The sequence below is a fragment of the Prosopis cineraria genome, unplaced genomic scaffold, assembly GCF_029017545.1.
Source record: "Prosopis cineraria cultivar Desert tree isolate PC_DT_omini unplaced genomic scaffold, ASM2901754v1 PC3, whole genome shotgun sequence".
NCBI classification, from domain to species: domain Eukaryota; kingdom Viridiplantae; phylum Streptophyta; class Magnoliopsida; order Fabales; family Fabaceae; genus Prosopis; species Prosopis cineraria.
Window position 1 is genome coordinate 34,478,431 of NW_026555334.1, and position 22,109 is coordinate 34,500,539.

General features: G+C 33.7%; 2 protein-coding genes and 1 long non-coding RNA gene across 9 annotated transcripts in view; 1 reads left to right on the forward strand and 2 right to left on the reverse strand.

Annotated features, from left to right (window-relative positions):
• Positions 1–10,528, forward strand: part of LOC129306148 (serine/threonine-protein kinase BLUS1-like) — a 28,761-nt gene extending 18,233 nt beyond the window's left edge. For all 6 annotated transcript variants that reach the window (XM_054946536.1, XM_054946538.1, XM_054946535.1 and 3 more), the window contains one exon: positions 10,137–10,528. In XM_054946536.1, coding sequence (XP_054802511.1) covers positions 10,137–10,181 — 45 coding nt within the window. In that variant the 3' untranslated portion in view covers positions 10,182–10,528. The remainder of the gene's footprint in view (positions 1–10,136) is intronic.
• LOC129306149 (uncharacterized) lies at positions 323–9,173 on the reverse strand. Of its 2 annotated transcripts, none has more exons than XR_008592158.1 (3): positions 8,763–9,173; positions 917–1,052; positions 323–627 (listed from the first exon to the last, which is right to left on the reverse strand). It is a non-coding gene; the product is annotated as an uncharacterized LOC129306149 (long non-coding RNA). The 2 variants fall into 2 exon arrangements; XR_008592159.1 differs by having other exon boundaries at positions 8,754–9,173.
• A 757-nt stretch (positions 10,529–11,285) lies between the features above and the next one.
• Positions 11,286–17,021, reverse strand: LOC129307017 (isocitrate dehydrogenase [NADP]-like). The gene is made up of 15 exons (XM_054947868.1): positions 16,634–17,021; positions 16,269–16,312; positions 16,056–16,165; positions 15,512–15,549; positions 15,216–15,293; positions 14,233–14,286; positions 14,047–14,148; positions 13,858–13,946; positions 13,670–13,773; positions 13,459–13,527; positions 13,260–13,375; positions 12,908–12,942; positions 12,597–12,739; positions 12,351–12,473; positions 11,286–11,887 (listed from the first exon to the last, which is right to left on the reverse strand). The coding sequence occupies exons 1-15, from the start codon at positions 16,866–16,868 to the stop codon at positions 11,794–11,796; spliced, it is 1,434 nt and encodes a 477-aa protein (XP_054803843.1). The 5' UTR covers positions 16,869–17,021; the 3' UTR covers positions 11,286–11,793.
• Positions 17,022–22,109: the final 5,088 nt, after the last annotated feature.

A 22,109-nucleotide genomic window follows, 5' to 3' on the forward strand; every position in this document is an offset into this window, starting at 1 on the left:
AATGGTCTAATTCAAATTTTTCTCTTTCAAGGTAAAACCTAAACTCCAAATTCACATTTAATGGTGGCCAAGCATTAAGGAGACAAATAAGTACATGATTAAGTAGAGTTGGGAATTCGGGCGAGCCGACCCAAATAAGCCCGCTATACTTATAAGCTCGAATTAACAAGCCCGGCCCGAATTATTTCAAGCTTCGGGCTGGCCCGAATACCTTTTTTTTTTTGCAATTTTGATGATTTTTTCCCACCTAATTGCATTAAAATAATAATCTAACATGCATTGATACTATTTTTTTTTTAACCATCTAAGCTAACAAAGCAAGTTCACCATACTAGTCTAACATTCAAAATAAATAATCCAACAAAATAACAACACACTCAACATGACATTAAAGTTAAAACATAACAATAATTAACAATACAAATGAAAGTCAAGCTAAATCCAAATCATGTGGCTCTTCCTGTTCCTCATCATCATTCAAAACTACATTTGTACTCTCAATGGCAAACAAATCCACATTTAGATTTAGTTCAAGTGATTCCTCCTCTTCCTCTCCCTCCCCCTCTCCCTCTCCTTCTTCCTCTTCCACTACCTCTTCTCCCTCAATCCTCTCTTTCTCTTCACTATCTGCAACAAGACAACAAAGGAAAAATTTTTAAATTATAATTGAATGAAATCAAATTTTACTTAATAATTATATAACAAAATAATCATATATTTAAAATTTATATTACCATCATATTGAAAATCACTTAACTAATTACGAGTGCAAATAAGAGCTTCAAAATTAGAAGGATGATTGCTCCAATATTTGGTGAGAACACGTGAGCCAATGTTAAAAGCCAATTTACTTGTTACTATAGTGATACGAATGCTAAGATATCGGCTATCATCTTTGAAAGGATAGGAAATCTACCCTTATTAGTGTTCCATCAATTGAGAGCGTCTAAATCTTGATATGCCTGGGGTTGAAATATTGCCTCATCCAAATAAAATTCAAACTCAGACTTTCCAACAGACATAACATCCATGCTTATATAATTAATCCAATTCTGCAACATGTAAAAATTTAATAAAACACCAACTAATAAATTAAAATAAAACAATAAAATTAATAATAACATGAAATTAAAATTACATCTAAAACTCTTGAAATATTGCTACTCATGGTTGAAGCTAAAACACTAGAAGCAGGGGAGGATTAAGCTTGATTTGCTTGTATTGGAATTGTTGAATTTGATTTAAGATCTGAGGCAAGAGCATCCATCTCTTTGTATTGATTAAAAATATATCTCAACTTGCTTTAAACACTCCCAATCTTGGCAAGGCAATTTATAGGATCAATCCTTACATACATGTACTATATCATTTGAATCTTCATTCACGGATCAAGCACAACTGCAATTGCAAGGATAGTATTATAATCATTCCAATACTTGTCAAATTTTTCTTTTATTCTTTGAGCCATTTCTTGTATCACGGGATCACCATTTACCATATTATCATTTAACAAGATCCAAATCTTTGATACTTGAGCGAAATACAAGTTTGAAGTGGGATAAATGTCCCAAACATCAATCTTGTCATCACATCAAATGGCCTCAAGAAATTACACATTTCTTCTCCTCTCCTCCACTTTTCATATGTTGGGCAATGGGTGAAATTATTATCAATACATGCAAAGCTAGTAAAAGCTTAATGATATTATAATCCACTCTCAAATATTGTAAAAATAGAATTCCATCTAGTGGGCACATCCATCCTCAAGCCAATTGAACTATCAATGCCACCAACCTCTTCAACACATTTTTTGAAAGCAATTGCCCTTACCTCTGATTGTTTGACATACTTAATGCTATCTCTAATCTTATTTAGAGTAACACTTGTCACTTTTAAGCCCTCTTGAACTATTAAATTTAAAATATGGACACAACACCTTTGATGAAAAATTTTTTCATTACAAATCAACTCATTATCTTGCAAAGCTAACTTTTGTTTTAAAATTTCTTGCATATTATCATTTGCAAAAGTATTATCTAAAGTGATAGAAAATACTTTCTTATAATCCCCCAATCAATCAAACAATCATAAACTTTTTTAGTTAATTCTTTTCTGAAATGTGGAGGCTTCATCTTACAAAAAGAAAGTATTTTACTATTCAATTTCCAATTTTCATCAACAAAATGAGCAGTCAAGAATAAATAACCTTCAGAGGTTATAACAGTCCAACAATCAAATGTTAAACAAATTCTACTAATACTTTTCAACAATCTTTGCTTTAATGCCTCTTTATACCCTTGATAGACTTTTGTAACATCAATACAGCTGTTTTTCAAGTAATGTACTTTACACTAGAATTCAACATTAAAGAATAATACTTAAACCATTTATATTCAACCATGGAATAAGGCAAATCATGTTTAATTATCATTGTAGATGAAACCTCTCGCACATGCTTATCATTAGGCTTTCTAGACCTCAATTTTTCTTCTCTGTCCATCATCATCACTCCAATATCATGATATTTAGCAAGTTGGGGACAATTTTTAGCATGTCGTACTAAATGAGATGTGCCATCAACCCAGATCTTGCTAGGCCTTTGTTATAACCATTACACCTAGCTTTTCCTTTTCCATCAATTGCAATTCTAAAAAATGACTTCCAAACATCAGATGTACAGGTTTTTGATTTTTTAACAACAAGTGGCTTCACTTCTTTCTCAAAACTTGTTCTTTTACTAGAATTATTAGAACCAATAGACTTCTTACTTGCAGAGGCAACAGATTTCTTACTTGCTGAGGTAGCTAATTTAATTGCAGAGGCAAGTAATTTTTGCTCATTGTTTTTTTGAGAGGGAAAAATATCAACTACTTTACCCTTGCCACGCACATTATCATCTACCTTACTACTAGAACTACACTCACATTTTCATTAATTTTCTTCTTTTACTAGAAGACATATTTCACTACATAAAATTGGAAATTAAACATCAATTTAACATACTATATGCGTCTATGCCTTCATTAAAAGTTAAGGCAATCGGAGGCAATCTCAGATAGCATAAGATATTCAATTCCACATGACAACACAACCATTGAAATTCATGCAGAGGCGGGTCTCAAATAGCTTAAAAATAAGCTTAAGCAAATACAACCAGAGGCATACTCAAAGGCAAATCTAGCTTAAAAACAACCTCAAGCAAACACAATCGAAGATTGATCAAGCAATCAAGCAGATAATGAGCATGCCATTAGATATCGAAACAGAGCAGAGATTTCAATCTTGACTCTTAAGTAATCAAACAGATCGAAACAGACGAAGAGGAAGAAAACCTTGCCAATGGATTCTACTGCTCTGGTCTGGACAAAGCTTGTTGTGCTAGGGGTTCTGGTCTGGACGAAGCTCGTTTTGCCAGTGGGTTTTGATTTTTCTAGTCTGGACAAAGCTCGAGTGTGAAATAGTGAGAGATTGCGAGCGATCGTGTAGTCTGAGAGAGATTGAGAGTGCGAGTAGGCCGACAAAGTTCGACGAGGAAGAGGAAGTAATTATTGCCAATGGGTCTGGTCTTCTTCTTCCACAGCCTTTAGAGTTTCGCTTCAGGTAGTTTAGCATGAGGAGAAGCAAGACAATGATTCAGTGAAGACGCTCAATGGATTTCAAGATGCAGAACGTCCTTCAACTTTGATCAATCGATGCCTCGATGGTTCGAAACTTCGAATGAGAAATAGAGAAAGCAATTTTAGGCTTTAGGGTTTTTTTAGCTCTCGCCATCTCGCATCTCACCTCTCAGTGATTCAGTCTCAACCTCTCAAGTCTCACTCTCACAGTCTCACTGTTTGGACCTCACCTCACTCACGACTCATCTCTGTCCTCATGTCAGCATGTCTACGTGTGCAGCAGGCAATTGGCTCCATTTTTTAAAAAAATGTTAAAACATAATTCAGGTTTATTTGTGTAGCCTGAATAGGCTCGAAGTATCAATTTTCTTCTAAAATATTAAGCTCGGCCTTAAATTTTTTCAGACTTACGGGCGAGCCTAAATTACCGACTTATGATTAAGTAAATAAAACTAATATCAAGCTCAAGTAAATGGTTCAAATATGCTATAATTCAAGAATCAGCTTATAGCTCCCTAAATTAAGAAAAAATTAGCCACACATGGCTTCTATGGCAGTAAAATCAACAATATATACAGCAAAGTAAAGAGAAGAAGGAGGAGAAAAACTTAATCAAATCAATCTTGAGCGAACCCTTGATTTTTCACTAAACTCAAGCTTCTCCAACCCTCCTTTGGCTCTTTTTCCTCTCCTTGGACGTTTTACAGAGAAATAAAGAACACACAAAAATGAGATGCCCAAACCCTAAAAGTTTGCTAAGTCAAAACTGTGCATTTTACTAAAATCGCATTTCGTTACAACAAACGAGTTTTCGTTGCAACGAAGATGACCTATTTAGATTTTCTTTTTAGATTTAATTCCTTTAATTTAGACTCTAAAATTTTCATCTTTAAACCTCTAAATTGGGCCTCTCTACATGCATAAAACTTAAAATTAATGCTAAAATAGGTTCACTAACTTCTAACACATTTTCAAACTCATTTTCACACACATTCATCCATTTAATCATATTTTTACTAAAAAATTCAAATATATGACTTTCAATTATATTAAAAATACTAATAAATGTAATAAAATATTGAAAGTCATCAAATAGCCACCGAGAAATAGCCACAGTGATAAAGAATAGCACTAGACGAGACACCTAAGACTAGAGGGCTTCGAAACAATGCTCTTAAGACATGGGTAATGGATGGATCTGGTCGAAAACACCAAGTTGAGTATAATCGAAGGTGTCACTACTCATCCCGGTCATTCACATGCCTGCACCCGCCACCTTGCTGCACTTGTTGGAGGTTTTCAAGTAGCACATGTGGGCTCCATGCCCCTCCATTCGTCATCAGACTTATGGATATCGCCAACGGTACCCTGGGGAGTCTTCCTATGCCAGTGGTGAGGGTTAGAAAGACCTTCACCATGATTAACACATACAGCTAGAGATGCAACAAGTGTTGCCATGCGACCCAAACACCCAGAAACCTTAGGGAATATTTCTGAACCCTAATATCTTTAATACCATATGGAAATTAATAAAAATATATTTCTTATTTATGCTAAATTATGTGTTACAATCAATATATATGTACAAAGCTGAGAGACAAAGTAATAAATACTAGTAACTCCTAATAATCAGGTTAGAATATTTATAATTAATTTAGATATTCCCACATATCCAAAAAAGAAAACTAAATAAGAAATTACAGGAATAAGAAATCTAGAATACATAAGATAAATCAATTTTTAAAGCCCCAAAATTTTCACAAGCATAATGTAATTTCTCGCTCAATTATACACAATTAACTAATAAAACTCATGATAATTAAAAGATTAATTCATAAAAGGGATTACCAAGTCTTAATTCAAAATCAAATAATCTCAAGTTTTCATTATTAAAATAAGTTTAAATCAATCATAATCTCTTATATCAGAATATAAATAAGTTACGGAAGTATAGGATGCCTTGGAGGAATGAAAAAAAATCAAAATCATTTAAAAAACATGTTTGCTATGAGACAGGGCAATGGATTGCGACTTATGCACACTACGCCATGACTTATGTGTTGCTTTCTGTGCCACAGGTTGCTGCTTAGGCACCATACACCATGGCACATTGCACGCAAATGACAGCTAACAGCAAAATCAAGAAACTTCTGATGTATCCCAATTCTCCATCCAAATGATATAATCTAGGTGTCTATGGAAGGCTCTTCTCATAAACTAACTAATGGTATAGGTTATACTTTCAAAATAAGTCACACTAGAAAGTTGGACATCTAAACATATTTTGATCACTTTTAACAACTTTCACACAAAAATGGTGTCCAAAACCCACAACGTGTCAACAGACATTCTCAACACCCAGACCATACTCATTGAAACTGAGACAATTAGTACAACACATCACACGCACTTAATTAGCAATATAGCATAAAATCACTCCTCAACCCTTTTCACTAAAAATAGGAAGGGGAGGTAAGTTTCATTACATTGTGTCCAAACCAATGAAAATATGTTCAAAACATTATTTCTATACTTGCACTTGTATTTTGACCCTATCAACATATATTTCTCATCATATACAATTACTTAGGTCTAAAATACAACTTAAATATTTATAACAACAAAATAGTACAAGTGTAACGACATAAATCATAGAATTGACAATCATATTCTATTATACAAAAATAAATAGATAGAAGAGGCATATTAAAAGAATACACAAATTTCTAGGCCTCAGTAGCTTTATTCCTCTCAACACTAGAGTTAGAGTTTGAAAAGTGTTAAAACACACTTAAAAAGTAGCTTTATTCCTCAATAGCTTGAAAAGTACTTAAAACACACTTTAACACATATCATATTTTACTAATCCAATTAACATATTTTTATCTCATACATGTTGGGTACATTATCGCAAGACACTCACACATGTGACAATGACATGTCATAATTTAAAACGTGACATGTCATAAGTTTACATAAGCAATGATCAACCACCCTTATGCCGCCTTATTTTCTCAGATTGAAATCGTGGACTATAACATTAAATACAGCTCTATCCGTGTGATTGGACTACCTAAGCTCACCAACCATGAGGTGTGATTCAGTCAAAATCACATTACTTGCTTTTGGACCATGGCTTCCCTACTCTCGAATCTTTGTAGTGTCTCATACTCTAAGCTATTCTTCTCGTCAAACTAATGGAAAAAGCTAGGTTCTGATCCCTCGACAAACTATGAGACAGTCCATTGACAAACTATGGGGCAAGGCTATACTCCCGTGCACCGAAGAGGATCCTAAATACCATATGAATTTTTCTCTACTTCTAATCCTTAAGTGAACTCACGTCTACTAATTATGCCATGTATGATATTCATTCATTTTTTACACACTCATTTAGACATTATCGAAAACAACACATTGAGCTCACGATCATGCACTACCCAAGTGAGCATCAATACTCCTTTTCATATCTTATCACCTAATCCACTATTTTCATATCTAAACATCGATCAATATCACAATCATCATCAACTATTAAATTTCACATATAATTTCAATTGCCCTTCATTTTAAAAGATCACCTTTGCATCATTGACAATTCATTTTTGAACCAAGTCTATGAACATAACTTTTCATTGCATGGTACACACATTTTCCAATCACAACTCACAAGTATAGTACATATTTCACATCGCAATACAATTAACATATAACTATCTAAAGCAAAATTCCCTCAGTTATCTCAAATTTTTAAAAAGTCAAAAGTTTATCCCTCAACATTATAGTTTTCAAGCTTAAATTCCTAAGTCAAATTGGTGTTCAAGAGTTTAATTTACAATTTAACAAGTTGGATCCCATCAAAATTGCCAAACTCAAACATTCAACTCTCATTTCTCCACTTCAAAATTGCACAATGCTCACTTTACATTATCCATTGGGTTTATTAACTATATTTAGTCCCTATTAATATTAATGAGTTATTAAACTTTCATTAATGACATCACATCCTTCCAACAACCCACATTAATGTAATTTTTGCATATTTATGAAGCCCAACAATCCAAGACAACAAAATTGATTATACCTAAGTTTAAATACTCCAATCTACTTCCATTAACTCTATTTAAATCAATAGATTCGGACACATAACTTATATAAACTAAAAATTATATTTTACTATCAAATCTTAACCATAAACTCATAAAGGCAAAAAAGATGAAGAGATTAATAAGTATAATACTTACTTTAAGTGTTTGTAACTTTCAAAATACTTCTAATATTGCAGCAAAGCTTAGCACACCTTTTCATTTTTTCTTTTTTTCTCCTTTCTATTTTTGTCTCAGTTCGTGACTGACAAACTGTAAAAAATGACCATGACCATACATCGAGTGGAGGCGTAATGCGTTGCAGTGCATGACACAAAGAGGTCCCATTCTTACATCTGGAGTGTCTGTGCTCCGCAGCAGATGCACTCCACGCTATAACATGTGGAACAACAACACTAACCTTTCATTTTCTTCTCCTTTTGATACTCGGGTGACTTGACTTGATATCAAACTCACAATTAGGAGTGAAATACAATCTAATATAATTATTAAACTTTCCTGATCACACATTATAACAATTTACTCAATTATTATAATTAAGTTTAGTAAATCAGGAGAATTAAAAACCAAGATATTACACATAAAAGGGAATAAATTGAGTCCATCTCGAAACCACCCTTCATTGAAGAAAAGAGCATCCGAATCTCTCGATCTCGCGTTCATTCTCTTTCTGGAATGGCGAGAGATTGAGCGGATAATCTAATACAATCAAACCCAGCAAATTAAGGACACAAAGCAAGAACAATGAAAGCCAAAACAAAGATTGAACCTAAAAAACTTAATTAATGAACCCATAAATCAGCATCAATCGTCTAAGAACCAAAAAATGATATCAAAACAATCAAAGAACATAAGGCAAAGAATGATCAACAAGGTTGATCGAACCCAAAAATTATCGTCGATCAAACCCAAAACAATCAAAGAATGATTTCGAACAAACGATTTCTAGAAATTTTCGAACCCCAAAATTTTTGAAACAATCAAAGAGCCCAGAAAATTTCAAAAAACTTTTGATCTATCTCCGTCACACCTCAGTTACCTCCTTTGATCTAGGCCTTCGTCTTCTCTGTTCAATCTCAAGTTGCTGTTGGATTCAAGGCTTCAAACTTCTTCACCGTATGAGATGCAACAAATCGAGCACGCCAAAGGGGAGGGGGTAGCAGGTGGGCAAACCCCCTTTCACTCTTCCACTTCGGAATCCCCACCCACGGATCGAGAACGAGACCCATATTCGAGGAAGGAGAAGGTGAAGAAGATGGGGAAGGGGGAGGGGGAAGGAGAAGGCGAACTCTTTCGTGGTCTCCCCTGACGTCGTCTGTTGTCTCCCACACTGTGGGTTCGAAGAGCAGAGGAAGGAGAAGGCAAAGAAGACGAGGAAGGTGATTGGCTCAATTGGAGAAGAGAAGAAGGAGAAGGCGATGGAGAATAGGAAAGGGGAGAGAGAGAATAAGACGAGGAGGGGAGGGAAGCAAACTGGATTGATTTTATTTTTAATTTTAAAAATATTCTAGGGCCTGCCAACTCAGTAATTCAAGGTCAACCTCGCGGTCAAAGTGATTAAAGACCAACAAAGACATTGTACCGAAATATAAATATTAGGGCAAAATTATGTCACAAAATACTTTAAGATTTGAGTTGCACCTGGTTGGAAACATTGAAGACAGTTTTTCACCTCAACCCAAATTTTAATAAGCCATGTTAATTTATTTTAAGAAAATGAATGACGCGACTCATTTTTTAAATTTCATATAATACATAAAACCAATACTAGTTTATTTTTAGAAAATGCTTATTTGAGGACATTAAGACTTCTTTATTGCCTATTCTCTTAAATTGCAGGTATTCTGTGAAAACCAATTCAGGGCATATTTGAAAATTATAGAAGTTTCTAACACTTATCTGCTTTTAATTATATTTTTAATCCATATAAAGTAGTTAATAGATACTTATAATAAGCACCAAAGGCAGTAAATAATCTTGAGTGATTTTTGCCTAGAGAGTCGATTTGGTAGAATTTAGAATGGTAAGAGTCTAAGAGAAAATAGATTGTCCAGTCACACTAAATTTCTTCATGTATAATCCTACTTGTTGAAGCTAAAAAGCTTAGAAAAATTGGCATACCCTATAGTTTCTCATGACTAGTAAAGCCGCCAAGTCCCAGTCAATCAGAAGATTCTTAAAATGCAGTTGATCTGTTAGCAAGCATGGGAAATAACTTTACAATGGCAATTCATCTGAATGAAACCTTTATAGTCTTGTAAATGCAAGTTATGAAGATGTTGTTTTATGTTTAAGTTCTGTAATTTGTGTTCGTCTGGGTTCTTCATAATCTGCCAACTAGTTTCTTGCTCTTCGACCATTGAAATTCTTTTAAGGTGTCGTTTAAAGCATGTCACCTTTCTTTGATATGCAGTTAGAGAAACAGTTGAAATTTGTAAGCAACGGTGTGGAAAAGTGAAGAGAAAGAAACTGAAGCTTATCATGGCGGGTTGCTAGACATGTTCAGTGATTAAGTCCTTGGTGATCGGCAATATACTAGAGGGAAGGAGGCAAGTCCTTGTTGTATTCTAGTGAGATGCTATTCCTTAAATCACCCGTGTATGGTATGGTCTATTGACGTGATAATGCACTTAAAACAAGCATCTCTCATATTGTCAAGTTATAGTTACTGACAATATCTTAAGCACCAAACAGAAAACACAAGCACACATTTTTCGTCTCTTTACTATCATATTATCCTTTTTTTCCTACTGAACTGTACTGCCACATTATCTAATAAAATCACATGTGGTTCCCTATTTATAACCTAGTATTAATTGTTATTTGAAAACTTTTTTGTATTGGAGAATCTAATGGCAATCATTTAAGAGAAAGAAATTTGCTGAAGTTTGTACGCATCACAGAAAAGTCGACGCTAAATGATCATTTATTAGTTCGAACTTGGTAAATGATAAATTATTAGCCTGAACCAAATATGGTTTGTATACATTACAAGGAGTCTATTGTTGTTGATGACTTATAAATAAATAAATAGCATTAATTTTCATAAATTTTATTACATATTTGGTATTGAACATTGATGATTAAGGAGAACGGATTTTTCTTCGACTTTTGAAAAACTATGCGTAGAGTGCTTATACCTTCTGGAGATAATCAAATTTAATTATAATATTTTACCTCTAATATTGTATATTTTAATGAATGCAAGATTTAAAATAAAATTAATTTTTAACTACCAAATTCAAAAAATTGAAATTATCTTCTAAATACTAAGAATAAAAAATTACATTTACTTAAAAAATTGAATTTGGTTAATGTGATCTGTAAATAGCATCTCAAATGATGAACACTCATCATGGTTGAGAGTTGAGACACTAACCTCATCACACTTGCTATGGATTCTAATATAAAACTTAACTATTATTTGTGATATGGACGGCTCGTCAGTAGCAATGTAATAATCCTGGTGATCTGCATTAGTATAATTTTTCCCCAACATGGTCATCTCAAGTCATTTACACGCTTATAGTCAGCATAACCGAAATTTAAAATGACATATATGTTCAATATAAAATTTCTATTTGTATTTCATAATATTATATATTCATATTCATTGATAAACCATGAAAAACATACGACTTATTTCAACATACGCCCCACAATCCAATCTTAGCACCACATATCAAACAATCATTTCAAAAAAAGCAGTACTCAAATATTCAAACTAGCCAGCAATATCTTAACGAATGATGAATCACCCGAAAAAGTCAAACTAATCTCATTTGCCTGTGATTTGCTCATGCTCTGCAAGTTTCCCCCGCCAGCAAGACAGCGTGTGGTTCAAGAATGGGGATGCCGGCCGCCAAAGCCAAAAGCCTAGAGCTGAATCGTAATAGTATGGACTTTGCAGAGTTAAAAAAATTGACCAGTTTCCTTTCTGGGGCTCACAGATTTTAAACGACGACCAAAAGATATAGAAAACCCCACTGGCCGCCTGAACAATTCAAAATGTAATAAATTCCCTCGCCCCCTTTACGGCTGCCTAACAAAAAATGGGACTTAAGTAACAGTCAGACCAACGCAGGTACCCGGAGCTTTTCATCCAGCTTATGGGCCACAGCATCGATAAATTCCTGTGTGTTCAAGTAAAATTCCCTGCATACACTGCACATGTCCACATAATTAGCAGCCAGTCAATCCAACTTGTCTAGAACATCTCATGTCCCAATCCAAAACAACTAATCATGCATGAGTGGACCTTGAATAAGAATGCAAGATCTTCGGTCATCTTTCAATTTTCATGACCACCACCTAACTAGTTGGATGCTATAAATGGGTAAGCGCCATGCATGAGTGGACTTCAGAGTTCAGAAGACAATATCAAACAACGAATAAAAAGTGATTCAACTATATAAATTATTTATCAACTACGAATTGCAATAAAATGAAAAACAAATACATAATTTATCAATTTTACTTTATAAGATGCAAATTAAAACCAGATACTCTAAAGACGCTTATTATATGAACTAATATACTTTTCATTTAAAACTTTACAGTTCAAAATTACACAGGTTATAAGCAGTGACTATGCGAAGAGAGTAACTGCAGGAGACGGAAGAATTACTTAGGTCCATGAATCAGAATAGCAAGATCTTTGGTCATCTTTCCAGACTCCACCGTCTCAACACATGCAGCCTCCAACTTACAAGCAAAATCCAGTAACCTCTCATTGTTATCCAGCTTGGCCCTGATACACAACAGAGACATGACAAGAACAATATTCAGAAGAAACATAGATAATGGAAATGCCAGTTGGCAAAGTAAAAATTACCAGTGAAATTGTAAATTCTGAAATAAAGTGACTGAATACCTGTGTTCCAGTCCTCGCGTCCATGCAAATATAGAAGCAATGCTGTTTGTACTAGTTTCCTGTCCCTTCTGATGAAGCCGGAAATGTCGAGTTACAGTTCCATGAGCTGCCTCAGCTTCTAATGTCTTTCCATCAGAAGATAACTGCAAAAATTTTAGCAAATATAGATGTCCAGTAACCAAAATACAGATTACTTCTTTTTTTCCTTGTTTAGATTACCAAAAAGGGCACAACACAAGACCTTGGAAGAATCATTCAATATTCAATACATTAACAAAGACAAAATTATATATTAAAAAATAAATACAAACCAGCACAGAAGTCATGAGGCCCAACGAGCCAAATCCTGCACACAAGACAAAAGGACTTTTAAAAACTTGATTTTAAAGATCCTTCCTACCAGCTAGGAACTACACATTACCAAAGTTTGGAATGCTCAATGTACAAAAGAGCGAACTTAGCCTGCATGAAAATTTATTTCAAAAATTTTAATTGCAACCTAGCTGAGCCTGAGTCCTAAGATATGATTCATTTTGTGCTGGTATAACTTAAATATATATATATATATATATATATTCAACAGTCTACAGAATGATTCACTTCTTGTTGCTTGCTAACATCAAACATATTTCAGTCTGGACAAAGCATAAGCTATGAAATCACCTTGAGCAAGTAAATCACTTTGGACATCACCATCATAATTTTTGCAAGCCCAAACATATCCTCCTTCGCTTTTGAGTGCATATGCAACCATGTCATCAATGAGCCTATGTTCATACCTGAAGCACAGAGTTGCATCACCTATCTGTGAATGGAAAATTGATTAAAAGAAAATTGCTTCACAAGCATAAAAAAAACGAACCATATCGAGTGTTCTTCAAACTTCGTCTTCCACCTTTCTTCATACACCTCCTGGAATATGTCTTTGAACCTGTCATCATTTCACACTGTAAATTATCTCCGATAACAATAAATATCAAAAACTCTGTAAAATTACAAAGTCAGACAGATTAAGCTGATCCTTGAAGATTTGCACAAATCCTGAAAGAATGAACGGAAAAAAAAAAAATCACCTGCCATCATATTTCTTAAGAATAGTGTTCTTGGTGCTTAAGTAAAGAGGCCATTTCTTTGCAAACGCCAGTGACATTGATGATTCAGCAAAAGCCCGGATAGACTGAAACATTAGAAAAGGAAGTGTTCAAAAATTTAATTAACAATTAACACCATATGCAGTTGATTAATATACAATAAAACAAACCTCATCAACATTATACATAGCAAGAGCAACACCTGGTCCTTTGAAATTGAAAACATCAAGCTCCACTGGAGGATCCGCGTCTTCAGGAACTTAATTAGAAAAAGGCATAAATTAGTATTATGTACTGTTTAATATAGTAGCAAAGAAGTTCAGCTCTGTTCGTGAGCATGATATTAATAATTAGCATACCATATACCAACTTAAGCTTCCCTGGTCCTCTAATTACTAAATCAGTAGCACGATACTGATCACCAAAAGCATGCCTACCAATACATATGGGTTTCTTCCAACCTGGAAACTGAAGAATAAGTTCAAAACAGTGCGCTTAATAGTAGTTCACCTTAATTCAGAATCAAACTAGAGTTTAAACATTACCGGGGACAATTTTTGGAATATTCCGGCATATTATGGGCTCCCGAAAAACAGTACCTAGAAAGAGAGTTAAATTATCAGAAGTGAAATTTAAATATATATATATATATATATATAAGGAAAGCAAGTCTATGAAGTACATTTAACGCATGTTTGAAGCACGTATTAGTGACTATCTTGGAATATGTATGAAAGAATGAGATTGCACAAACGCACATAGTGTAAAACAAGATCCAGTTAGTACATATTATTATACATTTACAATCATAAAGCCACCACAAAAATTCGATATTTCATAGCATCCCCTCAACATGTCCATTCTAATTTTAAGCGTGCCTGATAGATGGCCAAAAGTTGACAATATACCAAACGTCCATATACATCCTTTGAATCAACAAAATAAAGCCCATCAATATCATTAACATATATAATGTGCCCATCAAATAGTTATAAATGTCTATATTAGCAACTTCATTGTATTTTAATTTCAGTGAGAACAATTCATCCAATGAAAAGAATAGCTACATTTTATGAGCAACGTACATATTGGATCCACTAGTGTTTCCAAAATAAGTTGCAAAATATAGAAATCCTATGAGTAAAATCAATGAAACTGTTTCTTCCAATAGAAGAATAATTTGTTGTGCACATTAACTCTCATCCACAACTAACACAGACATCTTTCCCTTCTTTTGTGGCATATGCACCCAATATCAAAAGTCCAAAGGACTTCAGACCCCGACTGATCTGAATTGAGCCGAGTTATATCACAAGGACAGCAAGCTCTCCCAACAAGTATTTAACATAACTACATACCCAGAACTCAAACTCAAAACTTCTAGTTAAATTAATGCAACCCTTTACCAAATGAGCTATGCAATCATTGATGAACACAATCAACTTTCTAACACAAAGATACTTGACAAAAAATCCACATGGCTACACATGCATTCTAATGTTTTAAAGCATGTAAATACATTACAAACCATTCAAAATGTTTCTAATTGTGCCATTGGGGCTCCTCCACATAGACTTCAGTCCAAATTCTTTGACTCTGGTTTCATCTGAAAGATTGAAATAGAGGAAATAAAGTTTGATCCGTGAAAAGTTTAATGATAAAATAAGAATTTAGCAGCATTCCAACATGCAATGCACAATGTAAAAGATTATATAACATGCATAAACCAGGACAGTCAGTTGAGCCAAATTCTAAGCACGTTGAATGTTTGCTAACAAATCATGGAATAGAACATTTGGTCCAATAAGGCCAAGAAAAACTCACCTGGAGTTATTGTTGCGCATTTTACAGCAACATTAAACCTGAAGTAAACAGAACATGTTAGACTTGATGCATTCCCATGGATACACAAATGAGCAAAGCAAGACACCCCTTCTCAAAATGCAGTCTTATGCTTTGTGTCTAGGACAAATTTCTCCAAGGCAGTTAAAGAGTCAATTGAAACTATTACACTAAAATGTCATATTACTGGGCACCGAAACTCTCATCATCTCTAAACTTATATTTCTATCTGATTTTAAAACAAGAAAGCTGGAAAGCCCACAAGCTCTCTCAGAGCTTCCCAATTGAAAGGCTAAGCTCTAGCATCTACTTGAGGCCATGAGAAGAATCAGGTCATCTACGTTGCTCACATAAAGGCCCATTTCTGTTATATTTCAATGTTGCAGTGCATGTTCCAGAACTAAGCCAACCCAATTCAGCAACTTGAATGAGAACTCATAAAAGCAAGATCACCACAAATAAATCACTATAACCAACCATCTGATCAATTCTATTGATACACATGCTCACGTGTTAAATTACTCACGTTAGAGCAGCTTCAGCACTTTCTACAGTAACTCTGTCATCAGTTGCATCACGATGCTGAATTCCCAAATCAAAATACTTTATATTTAAATCCAGATAAGGAAGTATGAGCTGCAGTCATCACATAAACACTCACTTATGTTAACGGCTCCAAAGCCACTGTAAAAGCTAGCATGATAAGAATAAAGAGCCCAAGAAAGATAGGTATTCATACTCTATGCTTTATCATCTTCCATATGATCCTTGTCATTTCATCACCTAACCAGGAAAAAAAGTTTAACAAATACAATACAACAAGAAAGCCAGGAAGATAGCGAAACAGAACATGCTACGTTTATTTCTGAAAAAATACACACGAAAGTAGAAATTAAACCTTGGCCTGAAAAAATAGCGAAGAGGAACAGGTAAACATGCAGTAAGTTTAACTTCAAAAAATTCATAGGATTTTTCATAAGCAAACCCCTCGGATTCAACACAAATTCCGGCGCTCTCTTTATCCATTTCTTCATGCAATTCACGTAAACTAAAGAAAGGATCATTAAAGTAGTTAGACCAGACAAACACTAAAATAGCATTTACCGTCCATTTCCACTATAGGATTCTGAACTCGAACTCTATCAAAACCAGTGAGTGCGGCGTAGCATCGAAGCGAAACGCGATTGGAGCGAGTGGGGAAGAAAACATTGTCCAGTGTTAGAACACCGTTACAGGTAGTGAAGCGCGAGATAGGGTTTCTGCGCGGTATTGAAGATAGCGAAGACGACAACGTAGTGGCGCCGGACATGACACTTGATCGAAGCACTGCTCTCATCATCCAAGCTCAATAAGTGTTATTCAATTATTTGGAGTTGGAGCTAGCAACCGCAAAAGCCTTTCTTGTCAAAGAAGCCGCGGAATACGATTCAATTCTATTTGCTCCGCAGCGGACTTTTGTTTTTTGACGCAAGTGCCAACAAGAAACTAGGGACAAGCTCATCTAGGCCCCAAGGGACAAAAAATTGCAGTCAGGGTTAATATATTTTAAAATTATTCCACTAACTCAAAGACTTTTTTTGCAAATTTATTTTAGAAAAAAAAAAAGATGTAAAGTCCAACAATATAACCAGAGACTTTACTTACACGCACCACAATACTACCTCAACACATACACATAATTTGTTTTTGAAGATGCTAAATCTTGAATTTGAGTTAGAAATATATAAACATCCAATTAAAGCTTCACAAAAGGGCTCAAAGAAGCATAGGCATCATGCCTTATTTAAAACAATCATTTTTCTTAGAACGTGTCACGCACTATGGCATGTAGTATAAAGCCATAAGTTTTAGCTCTATGTCATGTGTCACGGCATGCCCCCATGCACCGCGGCACACGTATTACATTTTGTTATCATGACAGCAGTCTGATATAAATTTTTGCCGTGCGCCATTTTCATATACGACGTCCAATCAAAGTGATTTAAGCATCTACACGAAACTCGTAAGACAAGCTAACTAATTAGATAAGTTTGCATACAATCCAACAATCCAACCTTAATTTGAATACTCAAATATAAAAAGTCACTTTTCTTTAAAAACCAAGCAATCAAAGTATTTGAATTCAACACCTTGCCTCTGCTTTAGCCCTTAAACCAAGTTCAAAGAGACTAGATACATTTGATTGACATATAATATTATATATCACATGTCACATACACAGTTTGACTTCTCAACATTACTTTTCACATACATGGACTTATATGAGAAAACACATACTATCACACACATAATTCTACTTGTTCCACTTACATATATCTGACTTATACATATAGGGCTAAGTCTTACCACATTGTCAGGGTTCATACATATACTTCACAAGCAAAAATGGGGTCAAGTCTCACCATGTAGTCAAGATTCACAATAACCACTCGATTCACATATGATAGAGCAAGATTTCACAAAATCACACACACACATACACAATTGCTTGTATTAGTATCTAGGCCTATTCACCACATTAACTCATAATTACAAAATTGATGAAGATGTATCAAAATAATACAAGTAAGTCACCCAAAATGCTATATACACATATATGTATCATAGTTGGCAACTGAAATGCTATATACAAATATACATTCATATACTTTAGTGTAACACCCTAAAAAATACAAACTTATTTTTCACAAATTATTAAAATCATTATCGTGGTAGAAAATTTTCTTACCATGATACATTCAAGACATAACACAAGTCTTAAAATATCCAAAAAGGTAATTAAAATCATGAGGGACAGACATAATCTTCATGGCATGATATTCAAATCAGATCATACATCAAGAGGGACAGACATAATCCTCTTAGTCATATAAACACTTTTAATAAAAAGGATTAGAATTTACATGCTTCACAAAAAAGATATGTCCTAAGTTGGCACAAGATACATTGTATAATCCAAAATAAGAGGCAATGTAAAAGATGGTGTCTCATACACCATAGTTACACCTCTGGTGTTTTCTCGGCCGGACTTGCTCCTGTAAAAATATTAACCACGGGGAATGAGACTTAAAAGTCCCAATAACCAAAAACTAATATGTAATGATGCATGCGGTTGTAATTAATCATGTGATTGCGAAGTGGGTATATAAAACATTTAACCGAACAATATTTTCAAACAAACCGAACAAGTATTTAATTTGCATGACTACACCTTATATCCTCCTTTCGCCATGCTCGGACACCAAATCACTCGGCCAAAGATGAGTTGGACCAAGCGACACGCCACTCATTGGGTTCAATGAGGGCTTACCACGTGGTGATAATTAACCGAACAGAAATTTCCATTAACACCATACATTAAAATGCCCCTGACAAGTTATGCATCATTCAAATATCCAAACAAAAATATATCCGAACAATAATATCTCATCATGATAAACAAAAATAAATTTTTTTAACCCACTTGACAATAATTTCAAACAAGTATATACAGTATTTATTTTCAAAAATTCATAATTTTTCCAAACAATAAAACAACACATAACCATTCACAAACACACCCATCACAACACATTAATAATGGTTACCTTGTGTCTTGAATAACAAGTTCCCTTCACAACTCCTTTTTCACCACTATCTTTGTCAATATAATCTACATAATTATTTCACAATACTATATATTAATTTTACATTGAAAATTAATAAATAACTCTAAATTAAAGAGTTAAAAAGTCTTAGATTTAAAATCCATATTGACACTAATTTAAGATTTATGCCTCATTTAACTTTCCAAATTCTTTTCTAAAATTTTCATACCTTAATAAATCATATTTAAGCCTCAAATCACCTTTCTATAACCTCAATAATACCTATTCATACTTAAATAAATATTTAATAATCAGAAGTTCATCCCTACATCTCAGATTCCACATAAATTCAACCATATAGATCTAGATTTTAACTCAAAAATTCTTAAACATGAGTTTTAACTTCAAGAAAATATTCTATAATATTTATCATATCCCTAAGAGTTTGAACCTATATTTTTAATCCATCATATCATCAGATTAACTATCCTATAGAAAAATCCTAATCAGAATATTTATTCTATCCTATAAAATAATCATATCACTAGAAAACTTATATTATTTAGAAAATAACTATAAAATTAATTTTGTAATTAAATAAATTTTTAAATGCTAATCTAAACAAGAAAGTTAGAACATACCTGAAGAAAAAGAAAATAATCCCCCCTTGCAAGAAAACTCCGAGCAGTGTGAGAGGAAGAGAGAAAAATAATATAAAAATGGGATTGTGGGTCTCAAAATTATATTAAAAAAATATAGGTTTGAATTTAATTATTCAAACCTTTGAGCCATTACTTACAATTTTCACAAATTGCATCTTGGGCCCTTAATTGCAATTTTCACAAATTGTATAAACTTTTCTTTTTCTTCCTTCTGCTCCTCTCGCGTATGCCTCCTCCTTTTATATATGAGGAGGCACCTCACCTTCCCACATCTAATCGATGTGGAACTTCAACAGTGCCTCTCTCTTTTTTTTTTTACTTCAATCATTTTTTTTACTTTTTTTTTAAACTCACACATACACATAAATTTTTTTATTTTAAATCTTAAAATTATATCTTAACAAAATATTTCTTATATAATTTTAAACCTAAGTTTTTAATTCATAATTAAATTTCTAACCATATTATTTCTGAATAATCTCAAATAATATAAATTCATATTATTATCATTTTTTTAAATCAGGATGTTACATTTAGAGTAGCATTATGCTTTCTTATAAGCTCGATTACTCTTTTCGCATTTTCTTTTCCCAGCCTTGTGGAGCTCTCTACACCTATAAACATGAAGTAAGGAGGTGAGACATACGTCTCAGTAATTTAAATAAACCCAAACACCAAATAAATAAAATTATACACAAGAAATAGCGTAACAATATTTTCACAATGAATATAAGTAGCAATGTTATGCAATGCACATATAATTATATATGAGCATATGTCACTAATATCCCCCAAACCTTCATACGTCCAACCAAATCCATGTGCTATGTACAGAATTCTTTAGTTGATTTAAGCTCACCATTAGTGGAAGAAGTAAGGCCAATATCTCTCAATCACCTCTAGACTATAGATTTTCCCTAACCAATCGGCAGGGCGTCAAATACTCCCCTTACTAATCACCCACAAAATGACAGGGAGTAGACACCCAGCCATATTCGTAAGCTATAGTCCACGTGGCATAGGCATCACATACACTAAGATCATAGTTAGCACAACTCCACAAGGTGAACTACCACCTCTAACACATATGAATGCTTATGCATTTCTGAGTCCCATTAATAGATCATAATTAACACTCTAGACCAAGACTTCCTAAATTTACACAAAGCAAGGCCACCGACCCCTATTTTATACTAAGGTAACGCTTACTCATGCATACACATATGCAACATGACACATGCACACAGGCATCACTAACACACATTTCTCATATGGACTATCTATCACATGTATTACATGTATAACTTTTCACCACAAGAATATTCTATTCATTTAGAAATCGTAATATAAATCATTAACATAAATAAATTGTAACTAATTTTACAAGCTAATTGATGGAAAGATTTATCCAATTACCTTACACTCTTTTTACCAAGAGCAACTGTTTGAACTAAATCACTTAAAATCTGTAGACTTCTATAAGTAATATCCTAGATACTCAATCTACATAAACAAGTGTCCTTAGTTAATGTTAGAGCTGGCAAAAAGGGCCAGCCCGGCCCTGTAGGGCCGGCCCTTGAAGGGCTCGAGCCTAAAAGGGCCAGCCTTTTTACACTCAAGTTCCCTTTAAGACCCTGATATTTGAAGCCCGGCCCTTGACATAGTAGGCTCAAGGTCGGCCCTGCGAGCTTTAGGCCCTTTTAACTATTTTTTTAAATTTTTTAATCAAACAAAAAATTACTTCATTCTAATATAATACTCAATCAAGAAAGGTACAAAAAAACTAACTAAATAACACCTAAATGAACTAAAAATATAAATAAAATAATAACAATGCAATAAACAATGGATCGGCTAAGCCGACAAACACCCAATCGAAATTAAAAGAGTAAATGTTGAACTGAATGAATTATTATCATGGATCTAGATGAATTAGGGAATTTAAGGTTGTATTTTTTTAAAAAAATAGTAGCCAAAGATTTATATATGAAATTTATATCAATTAAGAATTAATTGTTGTCAAAACCTGAATGAAAAATAAGCTACAATAAACTATTGTTAATTTAAAATGAGTTGTTATTAAAACTTAAATGAATACTTATTGATAAAGGCTACCCGAATTCACAAGTATCCACTCAAATTTTGACAATAAGTGATCATTGATTGATATAATTTTTGATCAGTGATTCTTCATTGTCATTTTTTCTTTTTTTTTGCCTTCCATCCTCAATAAATATGGGCTAATATGTGATGTGGAGTAAGATTTAGTTTATTTTTTTTCAAATCTAAAAAGAGTGAAAATTATGAAAATTAATTAAAAAAAAATGTACC